The sequence below is a fragment of the Giraffa tippelskirchi genome, chromosome 5 (genome assembly GCF_054371585.1).
Source record: "Giraffa tippelskirchi isolate mGirTip1 chromosome 5, T2T-mGirTip1v1.2.pri, whole genome shotgun sequence".
Taxonomy (NCBI): domain Eukaryota; kingdom Metazoa; phylum Chordata; class Mammalia; order Artiodactyla; family Giraffidae; genus Giraffa; species Giraffa tippelskirchi.
The window spans coordinates 113,639,242-113,661,661 of record NC_137279.1 but is presented as its reverse complement, the minus strand read 5'-3'; the positions used below and the strand labels follow the sequence as shown (position 1 = coordinate 113,661,661).

General features: G+C 42.8%; 1 protein-coding gene across 9 annotated transcripts in view; it reads right to left on the bottom strand.

Annotated features, from left to right (window-relative positions):
* Positions 1-498: 498 nt before the first annotated feature.
* The window catches only part of AKNAD1 (AKNA domain containing 1), a 48,003-nt gene continuing 26,081 nt past the window's right edge, over positions 499-22,420 (bottom strand). Inside the window, exons 7-14 of one of the 9 annotated variants that reach the window (XM_081487188.1) lie at positions 22,246-22,402; positions 14,286-14,371; positions 9,077-9,174; positions 5,555-5,677; positions 5,331-5,435; positions 2,966-3,047; positions 1,587-1,686; positions 499-1,146 (exon numbers count right to left, since the gene is read on the bottom strand). In XM_081487188.1, the coding sequence (XP_081343314.1) occupies positions 1,120-1,146; positions 1,587-1,686; positions 2,966-3,047; positions 5,331-5,435; positions 5,555-5,677; positions 9,077-9,174; positions 14,286-14,371; positions 22,246-22,402 (778 nt within the window). In that variant the 3' untranslated portion in view covers positions 499-1,119. The remainder of the gene's footprint in view (positions 1,147-1,586; positions 1,687-2,965; positions 3,048-5,330; positions 5,436-5,554; positions 5,678-9,076; positions 9,175-14,285; positions 14,372-22,245; positions 22,403-22,420) is intronic. The other 8 variants (XM_081487189.1, XM_081487187.1, XM_081487192.1 and 5 more) reach the window with 8 other exon arrangements.

The following is a 22,420-nucleotide window of genomic DNA, read 5'->3' as shown; positions in this document are numbered from 1 at the left end:
TCTTCGTTGAGGCATGTGGGATCTTTGATCTTCCTTGCAGCATGCAGGATCTTTAGTTACAGCATGCAGGAATCTTTCAATTGAGGCATGTGGGATCAAATTCACTGACCAGGAATCGAACCCAGGCCTCCTGTTTTGGGAGCTCAGAGTCTTAGCCACTGGATGACCAGGGAAGTCCCAACTGTCATTGTTTTTGAATCATCACAGAGGGTATTAGATGTGTTCCATTTGTGAGCCCTTCCCATCAGTGGCCATTATGTGACATATTGTTTGAGTGACTTATAAAGCAAAATCCTAGTAGTGGAATTGCTGCTCAGAAGGTAAATACTTCTAGAATTTATAGAATTTGATAGCAATTATCAAGTTGCCTTTCAACAGAGTTGCGCTAATGTGTACTTCTACCAACAGTGTATGACAGCACTCATCTCCTCCGTCTTCCCTGACACAGCCTGGGTTTTTCAAACTTTAGTTTTTGCCATACTGACAGGTAAAAGTATATTTTACTATTTTCATTTCTTTTATTATGAGTTAGTAACATTTATTTTTAAACAAATATGTGTTAACTTTGATTTTTAAGGATCAGAGGTCCATTTTTTTTTTAATTGTGTCCTCCATTTCTTGCAATCTTGGTGTTTTCTCTAGAAAGTCATCTTCATAAGTTGTATAATAAGTAAAATACCTTTGGAGGGAAAACCAAGTTTTCTCTGCATATTTTTTTTAATCCTTGGTTGCCTTGAGTCAAACTAGTATTTCAACTTTTTCCTCCATCTTTGTACTTTGGCAAGATCTTCTGCAATAGTTCTAATCATTTGATCAGTAGTTTGTTTCAAAATGGTTGCTGTCCTTAGGGCATGATCCAAAGACGAGTTTAAAATCTACAGAGGAAAAGTCCACACATTTTGGTTACAGAAATTTACGACTGCTCCTGTTAATTGGGTTCTCTCATTATTAAACATTGCAAAGTGGAATTTTTGGAGTATTCTGTTTTCCACCCAGTCTATTTCTGTTTTTGAGAGCTGGTTTCCTAGGAAACCAGTGTGAGATGGAATATATTTTGTAGAGAAAGGGACAGAAAAAAAGATCAACACGTGACTGATGAGCATGAATCAGAGGATGAGGTCAGCAACCTGCTGGGCTGTTTCCCTGCTGTGGAAAAAGAGATCTGTGAGAAGGAAGAAAAGCTCTTGGGAGGAGGGGCATTGAAGGGAATTTAGGGCCCATAACCACTGTGGGGCACACAGGGATGCAGCGCATGCTTGTGGTGACATTTGAAAGTGACCTGATTGAAAATAGAAAACTGCTGGCAGCTCTAACCCCAGTGTCACTGGAATAAACTTGTGAAAGGCACACTGGGGAATCCTATAGCTGAGGCACCACCCACAAAACACTTTCTACAGGAAATTTCCCTGGGAACCAATTTAGGAATAATATAAACCATGTGGCTGCTCAGGCTGTGTGTCTTTATGTTAGTGCTGAGCACAAGTTGTTTCAGCAGAACATTTTTTGATGCTCTCATACTATAACAATTTAAAAGCCATCAGTTTTGTGGTGACCAAGACCAAACTTACAAGCTGCAAGGTCCTCACCTCAGATTCCGTTTCTTTGTTACTGCTAAAGTTGCTGGAGGATGTGTTTTCAGAAATCTTGCAGGAGTGGGAATGGGGTGAGAGTGTAGCAAGGTCTGACCTGTGAAAAAGGCAAAAGCACATTGATATTTGTGTAAAGTGCCCTCTTCAACTCTGGTTCAGTAATGGCTGTGTGTGTGTGTGTGTGTGTGTGTGTGTGTGTGTGTGTGTGTGTGTGTGTGTGTGTGCGCGCGTGCTGGGGGCGAGGAGTTGTTGCGCCATCTGCCCAATGACACAGAACCAAGATGCAAACCCAAGAACTCCCCGGTGGCTGTATTCGTACACACTGCACTGCACCATGGCAGTGCGTAGTAGGGTTCACACTGAATGAGTGTGCCTGCACAGCCTGAACTCTCTGCTACATTGTCAAGCCTGCCTCCTAAATAGCTCTTAAATACTAGTCTTCTCTCTCTCCTTTTCCACCACCCTTAGCTAAGCTGCCATCATCCCACCTGGCTTATTGTACTGGCCTCTTACTTGGCTTCTGTGCTCCAGTCCTTGACTCCTCTAATCCATTCCCTCTCCCTTAATAGTTAGAGTGATCTTTTAAAACACTAGGAAGCTTTAAAAAACACTCGGGTTAAAAAAAAAGAAATCTCATTGGCTACCCATTAAACCTAAGAGCCTGAAATCCTTCTTGCAGCCGACAAGCCCCTGCAAGCCTTGCCATGCCCATCCCACCAGCCTTCCCTCACCAGTCCCATCCTGCCCCACTGCCTTGCCCTCTTTTAGGCTCCTGCCACATTGTTCCTGAACTTGCCAAGGGCTTTTCCACACCAGGAGGCTCTCTCAGACTGGCATTTCTTCACTCATGCTCTTCCATCTTTGCTGACTCATTCATACTTATTCTTTGGAACTCAGCTTCTCCAAACCCCCATATTAGGTAATAGTACTCTATGCCCCCTTTTCCTCTGCCAAAAAAGTAAGGGCAGAGACAGTAGTTGACTTTGTCAGTGTGTCCTCAGGACAAGCACAATGTCCTGCTATTGACACTCAAATATTTGTTGAAAGAATAAGTGAATGATTGAAATATTAGCCAGACGTAGGTTTGAATCCTGACTCTACTACTTAAGATCTAGGTCAGGGGGCCCCAACCTCTGGGATCTAATGCCTGATGATCTGAGGTGGCACTGATGTAATAATAATAGAAATAAAGTGCACAATAAATGTAATGCGCTTGAATCACCCCAAAACCCCCATGGAAAAACTGTCTTGCACAAAACTGGTCCCTGATGTCAAAAAGGTTGGGGACCGCTGCCGTAGGTGATCATGGGCAGACAATAATGCACTAAGCACATTGCATACACCAAATGGGTAGTCATTTTGTTAATCATACTTACTTTCTTGGTATGGGTTCACATCCATCATTAGAGGATTTTGGATTTGCTCTCTGGAAACAGATCCATTTTGGTTTTGAATGAGCTGAAAAATGTTAGCTGTAGTCAGATTCAGAGTACAAAAATAATCCTAAAATCCAATGGTGGGTATATGGCTATCCTTTCCTGAACTTTTCTTTGTAAGTGAAATATTTCATAAAGTTTTAATAAGGAAATAAACCTAGGGAACATGGAAAGTTGCCATAGAGTATTCTGAATTCAAGAAAAGAAATTCAACATTTAAAATGAGTTTTATTAGCAGACAAGAAACGAGGAGTCTAAGTTCCCTTGGTGCTAGCTGCATGACCTGGGCATGTCTATGGGTTCAACTTCTTCATCTGGCAAATAGAAGGATAATATTTTTCAAGAGCTTGGATCAAATGGATTTCTAAAGTCCTCTCTACTTTAGGAGCAAGGATTCTAGGAGTCAGAAACTAAAAAATTATGTTACTAAGACAATCCTAGAAAATAGACACTAAACAGATAAGATAAATGTAGGAAAGTCACCATGGAAGACACGAAGAGCTCCAGGGAAGGGAAGAGAGGCAAAGCATGTGTGTGTGCTCAGTTGCGTCCAACTCTTTGCAACCCCTTGGACTGCAGCCCACCAGGCTACCCTGTCCATGGAATTTTCCAGGCAAGAACATTGGAGTGGGTTGCCACTTCCTACTTCAAGGGATCTTCCCCACCCAGAGATCAAACCCATGTCTCCTGTGTCTCCTGCACTGGCAGGTGGATTCCTTCCCACTAAGCCACCTGGGAAGCACAGTGGCCAACAAATCTGCCTTCTCTGTCACTGAGGCTCCCTTTCCCCCCCTTCTCTTGCCTCTCCTCCTCTCTTCTCTGTCTTCCCCTCTTTCTCCTTTGGTCTCCTGCCATATCCACTGGTCTCTAGTATCTTGGCTTCACTCCCTCTCAGGAGGGTCCCACTTGACAAGGGGACAGGGAGGGATTGTCCCTCAGACATGGAAGGCAAGGCAGGAACCAGAAAGTCCAAATTTAGTCACGCTACACCCTGACTTATTTGTCATGACAAACAGTGGTACTAATGAGCTCAGTCTTAATTCCTTGGTCATCTCATTCTTTATTTGAAACATAGAAACTGAGAGTTGGGAAGGATCATAGGGTCATCTGGTCCTATTCTCATTCAGTCTACAGATTTACAACATCCTGACAAAGTACAGTGTATCTCAGTCTGCAGGTGGAACTCACGACCTCCTGCAACAGCCTGCTCCATTTTCTGTCCATTCTGGAGGGTCTCTTTAACACTGAACAAAAGACGCCTCCCTGAGACTTCTACCCTCTTGGCCACTATACATTTACTAATGGCGTTTCAAGATCACTTTTCAAATGACTCAATTGCTTTCCTCATTCATATATTAGAATGAGAAGTCTCATGTGCTGTTGACCCCAAAACCAAGGAGAGAGTAAAGAAATGTGCCTGTTGCTTCTGTGGAGTCTTAGGGACTGTCACCTCAACAGAACACATCCAGTTGGAGGATTGGGCAGCTGCGGGTGGGTAGGGGAGACAGAGCTGAGGTCAGTCTGGTAAACACAATTCTTTAGTCTTGGGCTTTGCAACTGTGAAAGGTCAGAAACATTCTCTCTGGTGCCCTGTCCCCAGCAATGGAAAGAGCTTTGACGGCATGAACTCACTCATGAGGAAAGGATGTCGGAGAACCAGACTCGGTTGTTCAGAAGCAAGACAAGGGTGTTCCCTCACCACTTTGTGTTCCTTTAGTCCACTTTGTTCTCTTAGCACTTAACCACATTTTGCCATGAACCTTCCTAATTAGGGTATGAGTTCCTTTCTTTCAACATGTTGTAAACTCCTTGAGAGGAGGTAGCCATTGTCTTATTCATCTTTATAAATAAATGTTTGTGGGATTTTAGGTATTTCCAAAGACAGCAAAATTTTGCATTGAAATTAGCAACATGATATTTAAGTAGTGTGAAAATAGTCTATTTCTTCACATACTGACTTTTACTGGGGATATATTTAAAGCTTTTTCCCCTTCTGAATAATAACAATAATAGTGGCAGTTAGTCATTTGTTCATCAAATATTTATGACTTGTTGCCAGATTACACTGGTATAGCACTTCGTAACTTTCAAAGTCCTTTATTGCTAGGACTGCGTATCTACCAGCCCAGCCCCTTGCCATCCAGGTTTCGGGCTGGATGTGGAAGTGTCAGATGAGTGCTGGAGACCTGGCAGCAGACTCAGCAGATGCTCAGCATATGGTAACAGTGGCCAGTGTGATATGTGTCTCCCACAGAGGGAGTCGAGGTTGTTTACAAAGATGGGATCATGCAGGAGATGTACTTACTAGGTGGAGAATTATTTTCATTTAAATAGCGGAGTCGAGCAAAGGCACTTCTTTCTCTGTGATTAAAGAAATTCTGTCCTGGGGTGTTATATCTATAATGAAATTCTGAAAAGAAAAGATTAAAAATGCAACTCATTGCCTGCGAACAACTGTTGTGCTCACTTACGTACAAAGAACCAGATATAGCCTGTATTTTTTTCCTGAGATGGCCCAGTTGCTTTCACCTTTAGGTGGTTCTTTACTGCAGACTCTCTGGGAGTTATGAATCTCAGTGCCACAGTTCTCACACTTATTACTCTGCAGTCCAATCCGAGATGCAGAACAGCAGCTGTGTCCTGCATCAGAACCTGAAAAAGCCCAAGTTATGCAAAGGAAGTGTGAGGTTATATTATTATAATCCTAAAATGTGCTTTGGACAGTAGAGTTCTGATCATGCAAAGCATTCATTAGCCCCAGAGTGTTCAGTTTTCCCAGGGGGAAATTTATCACACAGGTTGCCAGCCGAGGGGTGACATTTGGGACACACACCCCCCCCTTATGACAACTGAGAGATGTTTTGATAAGTAACAGTTCTGATAGGAAAGTCTCAAGATTTGCCCAGCACATGTAGGTGTTTAGTACAGGTCTTCTGAATGGATGGATCTGCGAGAATTTGGCCCATTGAATTATCAGACAATCTTGCATTTGTAATTATTTCTCAAGATTTGCCCTGATACATCCACATTTTCTTCTCAGACCCTACAGTGGCCAAGAGCTTATTATCCAGGGAACTGGAAAGATGGTTTTCCTCTACAACACATTCATAAACCCATATGGGAACTTGAATCATAGCTTTGCCCTCATCAGAACCACAGAGAGGCTAGTGGAGAGCCTGTGTATCTGGTGCAGGTCTGGGTCTTGTTTGGCAGGCTGTGGGCAGTAGCGTTCTCCAGTCAGGCCAGAGCATGGGGGCCTGGGCCCGGCAGGTGAGTATGTCACACTTGGGTGTCCAAGCAACATCTCAATTGCAGCAGAGAAGGGGTTGGGGGACGAAACTTCTGCCAGTGCTATTAATACCTGCCTTGCTGCACTCATGGTTGTACTCATTGTAACATTATCTACCAAAGTGTAAATCACAAATGGAGTGAGCTCTAGGAAGGTTTTTTTTCCTTCCCAAGTCTCAGTCAGTAGTCACTGAATGCCTTCTAATTCAGAATTCAAGGAAATTACAACCAGAGGAAGAAAGATGTACACCCTGGGCTGGTTGTGTTGTACAAGGGAAAGAACGTAGGCTTGAGTTTGAAGCCTGATTCTGTCACGTACTGACTGTGATGGTTGATGATATGTCACAAACTCTAATATGCTCCTCAAAGGATAGAACCTAATTCCTCTCTCAATTGTGGTTGGATTTAGTGACTTGCTTTTAACAAATAGAATAAAGTGGTAATGATGGTGTATAACTTCTAAAACTAGATTGTAAGAGTCATTGAAACTTCCATCTCAGTCTTTTTCTTGGATCACTTGCCTGGGGGAATGAGGCTACCAGATCATAATGACATTCAAACAGGCTACTGGCCCACCTGACGAGGGACTGAGACGGCTGGCCAATGGCCATGTGTGAGAACAACCTTAGACGCAGATTCTCTAGCCCCAGTAAAGCCTTCAGATGATGGTAGTATTGGCCAACATCTTGACTGCAGCCTCATGAGAGACCTTGAGCCTGAACCACCCAGCTAAATGGCTCCCAAATTCCTGGCCCACGGAAACAATGAGATAGCAAATGTTTGTTGTTTTGAGCCATTAAGTTTTAGGATACATCATTACACAGCAATAGATAATACCCCGGGCTCTTTGATCCTGGCAAGTCGCTTGATTCCTACTTATCTATACAATAAAGACAATAATTCCCACCTTTTAGGGTATTATGATAGTTAAGTGATGTACAGTATATGTCAACAATTCTCAAATGTTTAATTTCCTAACCCTCTTACACTCTTAAAATTGAGGACCCTAAAGAGCTTTTGTTTATTCTAGTTTTGGTAGCTCAGATGTTACAATGCAGGAGACCCAGGTTCGATTCCCGTGTCAGGAAGATGCCCTGGAGAAGGGAATGGCTACTCCCTCCAGTATTCTTACCTAGAGAATCCCATGGACAGAGGAGCCTGGCAGGCTACAGTCAATGGAGTCAGACACACTGAGTGACTAACATTTTCATATATCATAATATGTGGTGTTTTTCATACCTGCACTAAAAGTCTATCTTCTTCTTGCACTGGAGAACTGTCATACAACATTCAGTTGGTTGAACATGGATTAGTAGAGAAGTATTTATTTATAATTTCAAGTCATTTTTACTCTGTAGAACCATTTAGATTTTCCTAAGACTGAATGAGCAGTCCCAAGGGTTGTTTTTTTTTTAGAATTTTAAATTGAGAAATTTTAAAAAATACTTTAAAAACAATAATCATTTCATGTTCACAAAATAACATTTTTTATAAAAAAAATAGCTATTTTGAAAATTTAAAAAATCAGTGACCAGTGAGAAGAGTGGCAATGTTTTGTATTTTGGCAAATACCTAGAATATCTAGCTTAACCGAAGGCAGCTGGCTTCCATGGGTGTGTCTCCATTCAACCTGTTGCAATATTGTTCTTTCAGGGAAAGGAGAGGACCTCATGGCCCTCCAGGGGCCCTCTGACCACACTTTGAAAATCTCTGCTCGGTTCTGGTGTATAGAGTAAGTGTTCAATCAGTGAAACCTATTATTATTATTAGAAAATGTGTCTTCTACAGAGAAGAAATAGAGCTACATGTGACAGAGTAAGAATAATACTGAGCTGAAGGAAAGGCTCTTGGCTATCAGACTATGGGAAAGTAAGCAAGCCTGGTTAGTTCTCTGGCCCCCCCGTTTCCTCCTATATAAACTGGGTAGATTAGGCTCAGGTGCTGATTTTCTCCCTCAGAGCTGCCTAAGCTGCAGGCCTCAGCCCCACCTCCTCTTCATCCAGGGCAGTCCTGCCAGCAGTTGTTTTTCTGCTTAAACTATCTTTGGAGAAAGGTCCCTATGACAAAAAATCATTGAGTTCCATGCACTGGTGCTCTCCGGGTCTCCTCTCCACTCTTTCTGCTCCTATGAAACGTATGTGGACAAGTCCTCAGCAGCTCCTGTGTGAGTGAGCTCCTCAGGTGCAGATTCTGGTTCAAGCTGGGTGGCTGCCACCCAGAACTGCTGCTGCTGCTGCTAAATCACTTCAGTCCTGTCTGACTCTGTGTGACCCCACAGACAGCAGCCCACCAGGCTCCCCTGTCCCTAGGATTCTCCAGGCAAGAACACTGGAGTGGGTTGCCATTTCCTTCTCCAATGTATGAAAGTGAAAAGGGAAAGTGAAGTTGCTCAGTCGTGTCTGACTCTTAGCGACCCCATGGTCTGCAGCCTACCAGGCTCTTCTGTCCATGGGATTTTCCAGGCAAGAGTACTGGAGTGGGGTGCCATTGCCTTCTCCACCCAGAACTGAAACCACCTCATGACTGAGTCACAGAGCCCTGCGACTCCAGGCAGAGACAGGTGTGGGCACCTTCACTCTGCTTGACCACATCTCGCCTGAATCAATTCATTACTAATTCTTTACATTTTGCAAAAACAAAAATTAACATGCAACACCCTAGTCTAGGTAAAGCTATTTAGCGTAGCAGGTGTTCTGCCCATAGTGAGCAGAACCCAAAGAGGGACCGGAACCATGACGACTGCCCTTAGACCCCTCAACTTACTGAGAACTGAGTCTGGGTGCAGCACCTTGTCTTGAATGGCAACAGGAAACCTTTCACAGTCAATTCCTCTGTGATCTTTTTTCTCCATTTTTTGCTTCCTAAAAAAGACGCGTAAGATTCCATAAACATTTAGTACATTGCTAATAGAGATAGTGAAGGAATTGGTAAAAGTGAAATGTGAAATTTCTTAGGTCAGAGCCAGTAACAATGGAGGATTTATGTCATTCTCAACACAGCCAACCCTCAACTCTCTGCCTGGCTGTTTGAGAGCTTTCCTGATGAGAAAGTACACGCAGCACAATGTGGCCTGGTGAGAACATGTACGTGTGTGTATATTAGACGCTCAGTCGTGTCTGGCTCTTTGCAACCCCATGGACTATAGCCTGCCAGGCTCCTCTGTTCATGGAATTCTCCAGGCAAAAATACTAGAATGGGTAGCCATTCCCTTCTCTAGGGGATCTTCCTGACCCAGGTATCTCACACTGCAAGTGGATTCTTTACTGTCTGAGCCACCAGGGAAGCCCAAGAACGTGTATACCAAACATTAAATCTGTTTCGTTTTCTTGAGGATAATATCTAGTCATCATATACACATACACAATGTAGAAATATGAAATACAGAATTATAAAACTTAGAGTTTTCTTCATATTCATGCTTCAAATTCAGTTCTTACAGGGAAAGAAGCTATGCTACTTGCTGGTACCAGATCACATGACTTTGTATCCAAAAGTACAAGATGAGTGATCCAAAAAGTCCTGGATTTTGTTCTGTGTCTCTGGTGACTCAGTGGTAAAGAACCCGCCTGACAATGCAGGAGACTCAGGTTCAATATCTGGGTCAGGAAGATCCTGTGGAGAAGGAAACAGCAACCCACTCCAGTATTCTTGCCTGGGAAATTCTGTGGATGGAGGAGCCTGGTGGGCTACAGTCCATGGGATCACATAGAGTTGAACACGACGTAGTGACTAAACGACAAGTATGGGGCTAAAGGCTATGAGACCACTGCTGTTCAGTCACTTGGTTGTATCCAACTCTTTGTGACCCCATGGCCTGCAGCATGCCACGTTTCCCAGTCTTTCACCATCTCCTGGAGCTTGCTCAAACTCATGTCCATTGAGTCAGTGATGCCATCCAATCATCTCATCCTCTGTCATCCCCTTTTCCTCCTGCCCTCAATCTTTCCCATCATCAGGGTCTTTTCCAATGAGTCAGCTTTTCTATCAGGTGGCCAAAGTATTGGAGCTTCAGCTTCAGCATCAGTCCTTCCAATGAATATTCAGGACTGATTTCCTTTGGGACTGACTGTTTTGATCTCTTTGCAGTCCAAGGGACTCTCAAGAGTCTTCTCCAACACCACAGTTCAAAAGCATCAATTCTTCAGCCCTCAGCCTTCTTTATGGTCCAACTCTCACGTCCATACATGACCACTGGAAAAACCATAGCTTGGACAAGATGGATTTTTGTTGGCAAAGTAATGTCTCTGCTTTTTTAATATGTGGTCTAGGTTGGTCATAGCTTTTTTTCCAAGGAGCAAGCATCTTTTAATTTCATAGCTGTGGTCACCATCCGCAGTGATTTTGGAGCCCAAGAAAATAAAGTCTGTCACTGTTTCCATTGTTTCCCCATCTATTTGCTATGAAGTGATGGGACCAGATGCCATGATCTTAGTGTTTTGAATGTTGAGTTTTAAGCCAGCTTTTTCACTTTCCTCTTTCACCTTCATCAAGGGTGGTGTCATCTGCATATCTGAGGTTATTGATATTTCTCCCGGCGATCTTGATTCCAGATTGTGCTTCATCCAGTCCATCAGTTCTCATGATGTACTCTGCATAGAAGTTAAATAAGCAGAGTGACAATATACAGCCTGATGTATTCCTTTCCCAACTTAGAACCAGTCCCTTGTTCCAGGTCCAACAGTTCTAACTGTTGCTTCTTGACCTGCATACAGATTTCTCAGGAGGCAGGTAAGGCAGGTCTGATATTTCCATCTCTTTAAGAATTTTCAACAGTTTGTTGTGATCCACACAGTCAAAGGCTTTCGTAGTCAGTGAAGCAGATGTTTTTCTGGAATTCTCTTCCTTTTTTCTATGATCCAGCGAAAGTTGGCAATTTGACCTCTGGTTCCTCTGCCTTTTCTATATCTAGCTTGTAGATCTGGAAGTTCTCAGTTCACATACTGTTGAAACCTAGCTTGAAGGATTTTGAGCATTACCACGTTAGCATTTGAAATGAGTGCAATTGTGTGGTAGTTTCAACATTCTTTGGCATTGCCTTTCTTTGGGATTGGAATGAAAATTGAGCTTTTTCAGTCCTGTGGCCACTGCCAAGTTTTCCAAATTTGCTGGCATATTGAATGCAGCACTTTAATAGCATCATCTTTTAGGATTTGAAATAGCTAAGCTGGAATTCCATCACCTCCAGTAGCTTTGTTCATAGTGATGCTTTGTTTGTATAGATCATGTGGGGTTCATTTTAGCGATGCAAGGCCACTAGGGGGCATCAGAAAGATGCCCTGTGGTAGTCATACTGGGACACTTCCCCTGAGCCATCTGTAGCTTCAGTGTCCCTCCTTCACAGAAACTCTGACTCCTTGAATGGGATTTTCGTTGATAAAAATTCTTAAGAAAGTTCTAGCTCAGCCCCTAGGATACTGTAATAAGCCCCTAGGGAACGTTGCTCATTCTTAGTGTGGAGAGCACCAGGCCCAAGATATCCTGGACATAGCCAGTGAGTCAGGAATGAGACTGATTCCTGGAAATGGGGTTTGAGCCTCAGGCCTTGCTTACAAATGCAGGCTCATCCATCTGTGCCCGGGCCTGCTGCTGGTGGACTCCAACCCTGCTGGGAGTCTGTGAGGCTAGGGGCTGAGAAGTCAGGCACTTTCCTGCTTCTTGGAAAAACATGCTCTCTTCCTGAGTCACATATTTTCTCACACCTTATTTTCTGTCTCCACCCTCCTCCTCTGGGGCATGTGAACATCTGCTCTCCAAAGTGGAAAACTTGGATTGCACTCAAGTGAGCTCAGTCTAATACACAACTTTCTTTTTCTGCCTCTTTGAAACTTTTTTGTGCACTAAAATCTTGCCAAACAACTAAGGGAAGCTCTTCTTGAGAAGACAGTTTTTCAGCAAGACAAAGTAGCTGACATGTAAATCCAAAATCTCTTAAATCCAAATTTCTGCATCAGACATAAAGGGATAAACATTTTACATGTAGCATAATTGTTATTTATCTGCACATATATAAATATCCTTCAAATAGTATGTGCACCAGTAGGCTAAATAAAGAATACATCCCATCTGAGAGAACTCTAATCTTCTAAAAGAGTAAAGAGTCTATACAGTCTTCTGTTCAATTAATTCCTCAAGGATGATGTAGTTTACCAAGATTTCAAATGATAAATCATGCCTATCACCAGCAATAGATTTACTGTTAGATCTGATTTTACACTTGGTTGTGTTTTACCTTCTAACTTGTTTGTTATAAAAGAGAAAATGTAGTCTGGAACACTGGTCCCTGTATGGGTACTTAAGTGGTTCTGTGAGGTCTAGACTATAAATTTGGTAGAGAAATATCTAGTACCTTGAATGCTTAATCAGAATGTTTTTTAAATGTCAGACTATTTTTTATTATACTTGTTTTTATTATTGTTGTTTAGTCACTAAGTCATGTCTGACTCTTTGTGATCCCACAGACTGTAGTCTACCAGCCTCCTCTATTCATGAGATTTCCCAGGCAAGAATACTGGAGTGGGTTGCCACTTCCTCCTCCAGCGGATTTTCCCAACCCAGGAATCAAACCTGCATCTCCTGCATTGGCAGGTGGATTCTTTACCACTGAGCTACCAGGAAAGACCTTTATTATATTCACTAAAACCTAAAAAAACAAAAAACCTCAAAACCTAGATTTTAATTTAATAAATAAAAATAGTGAGCCTGGGTTGACTGAAGTTGGCATTATTCACAGCCCTTCTATCCCTGAGAGTCAAAGCTGATGGTTTGTTAGAGTGATGGTCTACACCAGATGACACATGGTGATTTTTTAGGGGGTGGAAACTCAATAAAACCATGATGACAAGTACTTATTCCCATGCTGGAATGCTTTCTAATAGGAAACTGCAGTCTTTCAGACCTTGTCATCTGCCTTTACTAGCATACATTACATACACATAATTGTGGTGGCTAAACTGCCCCTCCCTCCTTGACTTTCAACTTTTCTAAGGTCAATTAGTCAAGCTTTGGCCTCTGTCCACCATACCTCGGGAGCTTGGAGCAGGCACATCTGGCTGATTGATAGGAGCTTCAAATAAATGATTCTGAATCCATGTGGACTAACAGTTGACTTAAGAGTGTTTCAAATCCACAAAGGGTTTCTCCCTAGGATTTCACATCTACACTTTTTTACCCAGTTTACAGCTTGTCACCTCTGATTTCTTGCTGAGGGATGGGAGAGAAGTAAACCCTGAGATGTGGGATTAGGCTTATTTCCGGTGGGACTGGGGGACAGAGGTGAGACCCAGTAGGGAAGATTTTTCACTCATTGTGAGGGGAGAGTAGTGAGGATGGGAGCTAGTATACGGTGGTGTATAATAACCTCCCAGGTGGGCAAGGTTCAAAGGGAGCCTTCAGGCCAAACCACCCTCCATATGCTGTAGTTGTGATTCTTAACCAAGGGGCTTATCCGAGTCAGGGGAAATTTAAAAGAAATATTCCCACAAGGGCTCCACCCCGGGAAGGCTAATACAGTAGGTGGGGGCTGAGGCATGTGCATTATTTTCAAGTCCCCTGGTAAGGTTGAGGGCTTCCCAGGTGATGAAGTGGTAAAGAATCTGCCTGCTAATTCAAGAGATGCTAATTCAAGATGGTCAGGAAGATCCCCTGGAGAAGGAAATGGCTACCCACTCCAGTATTCTTGCCTGGAGAATCCCATGGACAGAGGAGCCTGGCGGGCTACGGTCCATGGGGTCACAAAGAATCGGCCACGACTGATGCATCTGAGCGTGCACGGTAAGGTTGAAGCTCTCCCCAGTTGAGGGCCATCGTCAGTTGAGAGAGAGGCCGGTCTCTGTGTCCAGCCCTGAGGTCTGTGACTCTGTAACTTGGCTCATGGCTGCTGGTCGTTCAGCGAGTTGATGCCCACCCTCACTGGAGTTATTATCCCAGGACAGGCTCCCACCCACCCTGGGAATTTAGCAGCCGGAACCCTCACCACTCAAATGCGCGGAGGCAGAAGGCACAGCTTGCACTGGTCGTCTCTGCACGGTCCTGCCTCTCCGAGGCGGTGCTGGGCTCCTCCTGCACCACAAAACACACACAGATGTGGAAGCGACCAAGGATTTGACTCACCCCTCGTCTGCTTGGGCAAAGCCCAGCACACTTGCGGACTCCGCCAGGCTCACCATCTCAGGACGCCTCCGCTCTTCTTTCTGGCTTGGGCAGGGGAGCGGGGTTTCTGTGCTATAATGGCCTAGGGCTTACAGAAAGGAAGATTCCACCCTGCCTTGACTTCCTTCCTTCTTCAGACATTTAAAAGTTTAGTTTACAGATGACAGAACACTCCCCCGCCACCCAGCCTTTTTCTCTTTCCTTTAGTTTCGAATTACCCCAAGCTCCACCAGAGGTTGAAGAGATGGACGATGGTTTTTAAATCCTTCAATCTGATCTCTGTTCAGCAGAGTCTAAAAGCCTTTCCAAAGCACTGTATTCAACTGCGAATTAAAACAAGGTTTAGAGACTGTCTAGAGGCCTAAATTATTGTTTATATGTTCCTGTTTAACACACACCCAAAAATCACACTACAGAACTGAAAGGGCTGACACCACCCTTGCTATGGTTTTACCTTTTATGTAAACAAAAAAGTAAACACTTTTCTCACCATTACAAACAATGGTGAGAAAGAAGCATCATTGTACAGATAGCTTTTTCCATAGTTTGAATTGCTTCCTTAGGAAGTGTCTGGGTCAAAGGTTGCGAACATGTTTGTGTGATGATACATGTGGCCTGATTGCTTTCCACCAAAGCTGCACAAATTGCATGCTGCCAACAACATGGGCAGCTTGCTTGGCCACACCTTCCTCTGCTTCAGGAATTATCTCTTGAAAATGTTCTTGTTAATTTACAAAGTAGGGGTGGCTCCTTGTGTTATTAGCATTTCGTCTGTTGTTAGAGCAGATAAATGTTTCCCCATATGCTTATTTATTGGTCGTATTCCCTACTTGTGACTTTTAGTTATTTTTTTATCCATCGATTTTTTTGGAGGGTTTCAGTGTTTTCTTATTAGTAAAAATATGTGTTGATCGTTCCTTGTGCCAGGTGCCTCTCATATCGTCTCCTTTATCCCCTCCCACCATCCTGGCAGGTGGTCCCCATTTTAGTGATGAATAATCTGAGACTCAGAGTTTAAGCTGCTTGTCAGGGTCACACAGAGTGAGTGACCTAGCTGGCATCTGAGCCCTTCCCATATACTTGTGTCATTAACCACACATCTATGGCTCTTTTGTACCTGTGTCAGAGCAACTTTGTATGATAAAGATCTCAATAGTGAGCACTGTCTGCTCTTCGTGTTTTCCCGGTTGTCCTCCTTTCTTAAAAATATTGACTGTGGTTTTGCAAACTTTAGTTTAAATGTTAATACTGTCAAAGAGGTGGTAGTAATGGCCAAAAAACATACAAAAATGGGTAAATTTCACAAACAGTCAAAGAAATACATATTAGCACAATATCAGTTTTCACTTATCACTTTAGCGAAGGTTGGAAAGAAAAAACAGATGCCCTGGTTTGGCTCAGGCTGAAGGCACCTTCATTCGCAGGCACTGACGTGGCCACCATTTTGCTAAAGGCCAGTTTATCAAATTTTCGTTGTGTACCTTTTGAACCATCATCTGCAATCCTAGATTTTTATCCAAAAGAACTAATCGACTCTGGCCAAATGTTTCCATGTTAAATGATTTTACTGAAGCAGTGTTTATCCTATCAAAGAACTGGAAACAATTGAATGTCCATCAGTAAGAGACTGGTTTAATAAGTCAGGGTCTACCCATACAATGAAATACAATGCAGTGCTTAAAAATGCAGCTGTAGGTTTATTCAATAACAGTTGAAATGCCCCCAGTATAAGGTTAAATGAAAATAAGTATATTCTAAAACAATACATGTATGACCCTACTTTTGCAAAAAGCATGTGTATCAGAGAAAAAAGACCAGACAGATATATGCTAAAACATTGGCAATAGTTTTTCTCTATTTCCAGTGAAATGTTCCTTTTTATACTTTTCTCTGTTTTCTGATTTTTCTTTTTTGCTATAAAACTGTAGAGTTATAATTTAAAAAATAATGAGGCTTTTTTTTTTTTTTACTTCACTTTCCCTCTGTGTTTTCTTTTGTCACTCATAGGCCTACAGGGGGTACCTCTGCACTTCACATTTCCCTGGTGACTCAGAGGGTAAAGAGTCTGCCTGCAATGCAGGAGACCTGGATTCGATCCTGGGTTGGGAAGATCTCCTGGAGGAGAACACGGCAACCCACTCCAGTATTCTTGCCTGGAGAATCTCTGGACAGAGAAGCCTGGTGGGCTACAGTCCATGGAGTCTCAAAGAGTCAGACACAACTGAGCGACTAACACTTTCACTTTCACTATATTAGAAGAATGTAGAGGGGTGCCCTCTACCTGAGTTTGGAGACCTGGGATCCAGTGTCCCCTGTCATTTGTGCTGGACAAGTCTCTTCACCTTTGTAAGCTTTCAACTTTTTTCTTCAAGAAGTCTTTGCAAACAGCAAAGCTCTGAACCAGCAGAATTATTACTGTCTACAGCTTATTATAACCTTGTCATTATTATTTTAGGCCCAGGGGTTTTTAATCCCAGTATTTCAAATTCCTTTATAATGGAATTATCTCAAAGTGTGGTCCCCAAACCAACAGCAGTGGCATCAGCTGGGAGCTTGTTAGAAGTGCAGAATTGCAGGCTCATCCCAGACCTACTGAATCAAAGCCAGCGTTGCAGTAAGACCTGCAGGTGAGTCCTCGACATGCTGCAGTGGGAGACAAGCCCTGATCTAGAACAGGTGCCTCGGGAAGGTTTCTCCTGCATGCTCAGAGAGTGGGGAGGGTTAGCCATGTGGGCAGCTCTCACCGGCCCTAACATCCAGGACACCCATTAGAACAAGAGCTAAGTGATCTTAATTATGCTAATTTCAGAATAACAGGCAGCCATACTGGGTGGGTAAAAATGCCAAGGCAATGAGCTGAACGCAGCCAGGACGGGGCTCCTAGACGCTACCCTGGAGCAGAAGACAACCTCATGGCCATTTGCTCTGGTTAGTCTGTTTTTTTTTTTTAATCAGTCAGTTCTTGAGTCAGTTCTTGAGTCCCACTTTGGGGGATTATTCGGCTTTTGTTTAATCTGGTGAAGTCACTGAGAATTTAATTTCAGTACTCCGGGGATGGTGGGAAGGAGTAGCCTGAGGTAGAGTGTGGTGGGGACGTCAAGCGACCACTCGCCTTTTTCTTGTCCTTCCTCCCCAGATGCCTTTGTGCAGAGGGTTTCCCCCCAGCCCAGGCAGCCAGGCTCCCATGGAACCCATGGTCCTCTTCTCCCTCTTGAACCCTCAGGAGGAGCCCGTCGCTGCACTCTTTGCTAGGGCTGCAGGGCGGCTCCTCAGAATAGGGGGCCTCCTGTCCCGTCTCACATACACGGGCCTGGGAGCCCTGCAGAGTGGCTGGAGCGTTCCTTGAGTAACTGGGGAGCCACAGGAGGACTTGCCCTTAGGGCTGAAGTCCCATAGGAATGGACTCAAATCAGTTCTGTGTCCTTAAGGCATTGTCACCTCCTGCCTGGAGTCTCTTTCCCCAGACTCCTCACCTAAGCTGCCTCCTTCTCACCCCCAAGTACTCAATTCACATCTCACCTCTGACCCTAACCTCCCCCAGTGAGTTACTTTTGGTCATATCTCATCATGACCAAGGTAGCTATCCCCAGGTAATGCAGTTACTATGAGCCAGGTCCTGTTTTAAGTACATATATTAACTCACTTAAATATCCTCATTATATCATTAAAATTTCTAAGAAGCTGCCAGGTGAAGCCAATGCTGCTAGTCTTGGGACCAACCTTGAGATATTTCATTATAAACACACTAGAAATACTCAAATTAAAAACCCCTGGATCTAAAATGATAATGACAAAATTATAGTAAACATAATAGTTCTGCTGGTTCACACCTTTACAGTTTGCAAAGTCTTTTTGCTGAAGAGGAGTTGGAAGTTTAGGCAGGTATTACTAGCCTCACTTTACACAGAAGGAAACTGAGGCTCAGAGAGGTTACATAACTTTCTTAAGGTTACAAAGCTGATCAGTGACAGAGCCTGAATCTGAACCCAGACAGTCTGACTTCGGAGTCATAAAAATGCATTTTTACTGGCACCTGCATAACACTTTTAACATTCAGTAGTTCCACATTAATTTTACCTGTTCATTGTATGTGTCCCTCACAGAAATGTAAGCATCTTGACAGTAGGTGATTTGTCTGCCTTATTTATATTGTATCCCCAATAATTAGAAAAGTGCCTAACGTTTAGCAATAAATATTTGCTGAATGAATGGGTAATACTAGCAGTAGACTCTCTTTTCAGGGCTATTTATCACAAAGTTAGGGAGTCCTCATTATCTTGCGGCAGTTGCTGTAAACTTGGGATCAGTTAAGAGCAAACCCAGACCTCATGGAGTGCTGACCAGGAATCTGGGCTGCCTCACTATGCTCGTTCACACCATGCTGAAGCTAACTTTGGCTCAGGATGAGAGAGATAACCAGCTGTGAACCTGTGAGATCATTTATTAAATCCACCCTGGCTCAGAGTTTACTATACTGAGTGTTCACTCCATATTGGGCATTCAGTTAGATGTTTGGGCTGCAAAGATGGGTACAAAGGCACAAGGCAAATGAGACACAGTTGTATGGGGACACAGAGGCTGGGGCAAAGAACTCTGCCTTGGGGCGGGTGGCTGTGCATCAGGCTCGGGTCATATAAGTGGCCTAACTCTGAAGATGAAGACTGAATGAAGGGGATTTTGCCAGGTGGGTAAGTGTTCTGAGGCGGCAAACCTAACTTGTTGGAAGGGCTAACATTTGTATAATTTTCAACATCCTGTCTGGAATGCAAAAGTAGGAAGTCAAGAGATACCTGGAGTAACAGGCAAATTTGGCCTTGGAGTACAAAATGAAGTAGGGCAAAGGCTAACAGAGTTTTGCCAAGAGAACGCACTAGTCAGAGCAAACACCCTCTTCCAACAACACAAGAGAAGACTCTACACATGGACATCACCAGATGGTCAATACCGAAATCAGACTGATTATATTCTTTGCAGCCAAAGATGGAGAAGCTCTATATAGTCAGCAAAAACAAGACTAGGAGCTGACTGTGGCTCAGATCATGAACTCTGTATTGCAAAATTCAAACTTAAATTGAAGAAAGTAGGGAAAATCACTAGACCATTCAGATATGACCTAAATCAAATTCCTTATGATTATTTGTAAGGGATTTGACAAACAGATTGAAGGTGGAAGTGACAAACAGATTCAAGGGATTAGATCTGATAGAGTGCCTGAAGAACTATGGACGGAGGTTTGTGACATTGTACAGGAGGAAGTGACCAAGATCATCTCCAAGAAAAAGAAATGCAAAAAGGCAAACTGGTTGTCTGAGGAGGCCTTACAAATAGCTGTGAAAAGAAAAGAAGCTAAAGGCAAAGGAGAAAAGGAAAGGTATGCCCATTTGAAAGCAGAGTTTCAAAGAATAGCAAAGAGAGATAAAGACTTTCTAAGTGATCAGTGCAAAGAAACAGAGGAAAACAATACAATGGGAAAGACTAGAGATCTATTCAAGGAAATTAGATATATCAAGGGAACATTTCATGCAAAGATGGGCACAATAAAGGACAGAAATGGTATGGATCTAACAGAAGCAGAAGATAGTAAGAAGAGGTGGCAAGAATATACAGAAGAACTATGCAAAAAGAGATCTTAATGGCCCGGATAACCACCATGGAGTGATCACTCACCTAGAACCACTCATCCTGGAGTGTGAACTCAAGTGGACCTTAGGAAGCATCTCTACGAACAAAGCTACTGGAGGTGATGGAATTCCAGATGCTGCTGCTGATGCTATGAAAGTGCTGCACTCAATATGCCAGCAAATTTGGAAACTTGGAAGTAGCCACAGGACTGGAAAATATCAGTTTTCATTCCAATCCCAAAGAAAGGCAATGCCAAAGAATGTTCAAACTACTGCACAATTGCACTTATAACACACACTAGCAAATTAATGCTCAAAATTCTCCAAGCCAGGCTGCAACAGTATGTGAACCGTGAACTTCCAGATGTTAAAGATCAATTCAGAAAAGGCAGAGGAACCAGAGATCAAACTGCCAACATCCGTTGGATCATCGAAAAAGCAAGAGAGTTCCAGAAAAACATCTACTTCTGCTTTATTGACTATGCCAAAGCCTTTGACTGTGTGAATCACAACAAACTGTTGAAAATTATGAAAAAGTTGGGAACACCAGACCACCTGACCTCCCTCCTGAGAATTCTGTATGCAGGTCAAGAAGCAACAGTTAGAAATGGACATGGAACAACAAACTGGTTCCAAATTGGGAAAGGAAGACATCAAGGCTATATATTGTTACCCTGCTTATTTAACTTCTATGCAGAATACATTATGTGAAATGCCGGGCTGGATGAAGCACAAGCTGGAATCAAGATTGCAGGGAGAAATATCAATAACCTCAAATATGCAAATGACACCACACTTATGGCAGAAAGTGAAGAGGAACTAAAGAGCCTCTTCATGAAGGTGAAAGAGGAGAGTGAAAAAGTTAGCTTAAGCTCAACATTTAGAAAACTAAGATCATGGCATCTGGTCCCATCACTTCATGGCAGATAGATGGAGAAACATTGTAGGGAGAGACTTTACTTTTTTGGGCTCCAAAATCACTGCAGATGGTGACTGCAGCCATGAAATTAAAAGACGCTTGCTCCTTGGAAGAAAGGCCATGGCCAACCTAGACAGCATATTAAAAGCAGACATTACTTTGCCAACAAAGGTCCATCTAGTCAAAGCTATGGTTTTTCCGGTAGTCATGTGTGGATGTGAGAGTTGGACTATAAAGAAAGCTGAGTGCCGAAGAATTGACGCTTTTGAACTGTGGTGTTGGAGAAGACTCTTGAGAGTCCCTTGGACTGCAAGGAGATCCAACCAGTCCATCCTAAAGGAAATCAGTCCTGAATGTTCATTGGAAGGACTGATATTAAAGCTGAAACTCCAACACTTTGGCCACCTGATAGGAAGAGCTGACTCATTTGAAAAGACCCTGATGCTGGGAAACATTGAGGGCAGGAGGAGAAGGGGATGGCAGAGGATGAGATGGTTGGATGGCATCACTGACTTGATGGACATGAGTTTGAGCAAGTTGGTATGGACAGGTGGTTGGTATGGACAGGGAAGCCTGGTGTGCTACAGTCCATGGGGTCACAGAGTCAGACATGACTGAGTAACTGAACTGAACAATATCCTGTCCTTAACTCTGACTAAAATCTATTCAAGTTTGAATAACATCCACAATCATTCAGATGATTCCACTTGTCGGAATTTTAATTTAGTCTAAAACGGTCTGTAGTTGAGGTTACAAAAAGAATGGAAAGACAGTGGTGATCAATTTGAATTTGTGATCTTGCACACATAGATAATCCAAAAGAATTTAACTTGAGAGGAAGAAAATGTAGAAGTGGACTCATGGGAAATAGTTCTTTCAGTGAGTGTGCTATTATGTAGCAGGGAGAGTACAAAACTATTAAGAAGAAAAATGATTTCTTCCAGGCACACACGAGCTACAAAAATGTTATTATTCATCCAGAAGAAATAGTTCTTCAGCAGTTCATCTGTTTAAGCTGCATTGTTACATCCTAAACCAATAAGAAATTTCAAAAACCAACACTTGAAATAGCTTCCTATTTTTAAAGTCTGGTTCTACTTTAAATAATGATTCACAGGCCTTTGGAAAGTTAAATTTTCATGAAATGTTAAGATAGAATTCAGTGATTCCATGAATTAGGATTCTATAAATACATAAAAACCATTTTTCCTGGCATGAAATTAAGCTGTAGGTTGCTATATTACCTCATTTGAGGGTGGAGAGGATATGAATGACAAGTCATCTTGGTTGATTGGAGAATTCATGAGAAGAGAGACCGCTGAGGTACATTTGCTTTTATTAATTTTCTTTTTAAAATCTTCAAGTAGCATCTCCAACTTGAAGATTTCACCTTCTACTTTTCTAGGTAAATATAAACAA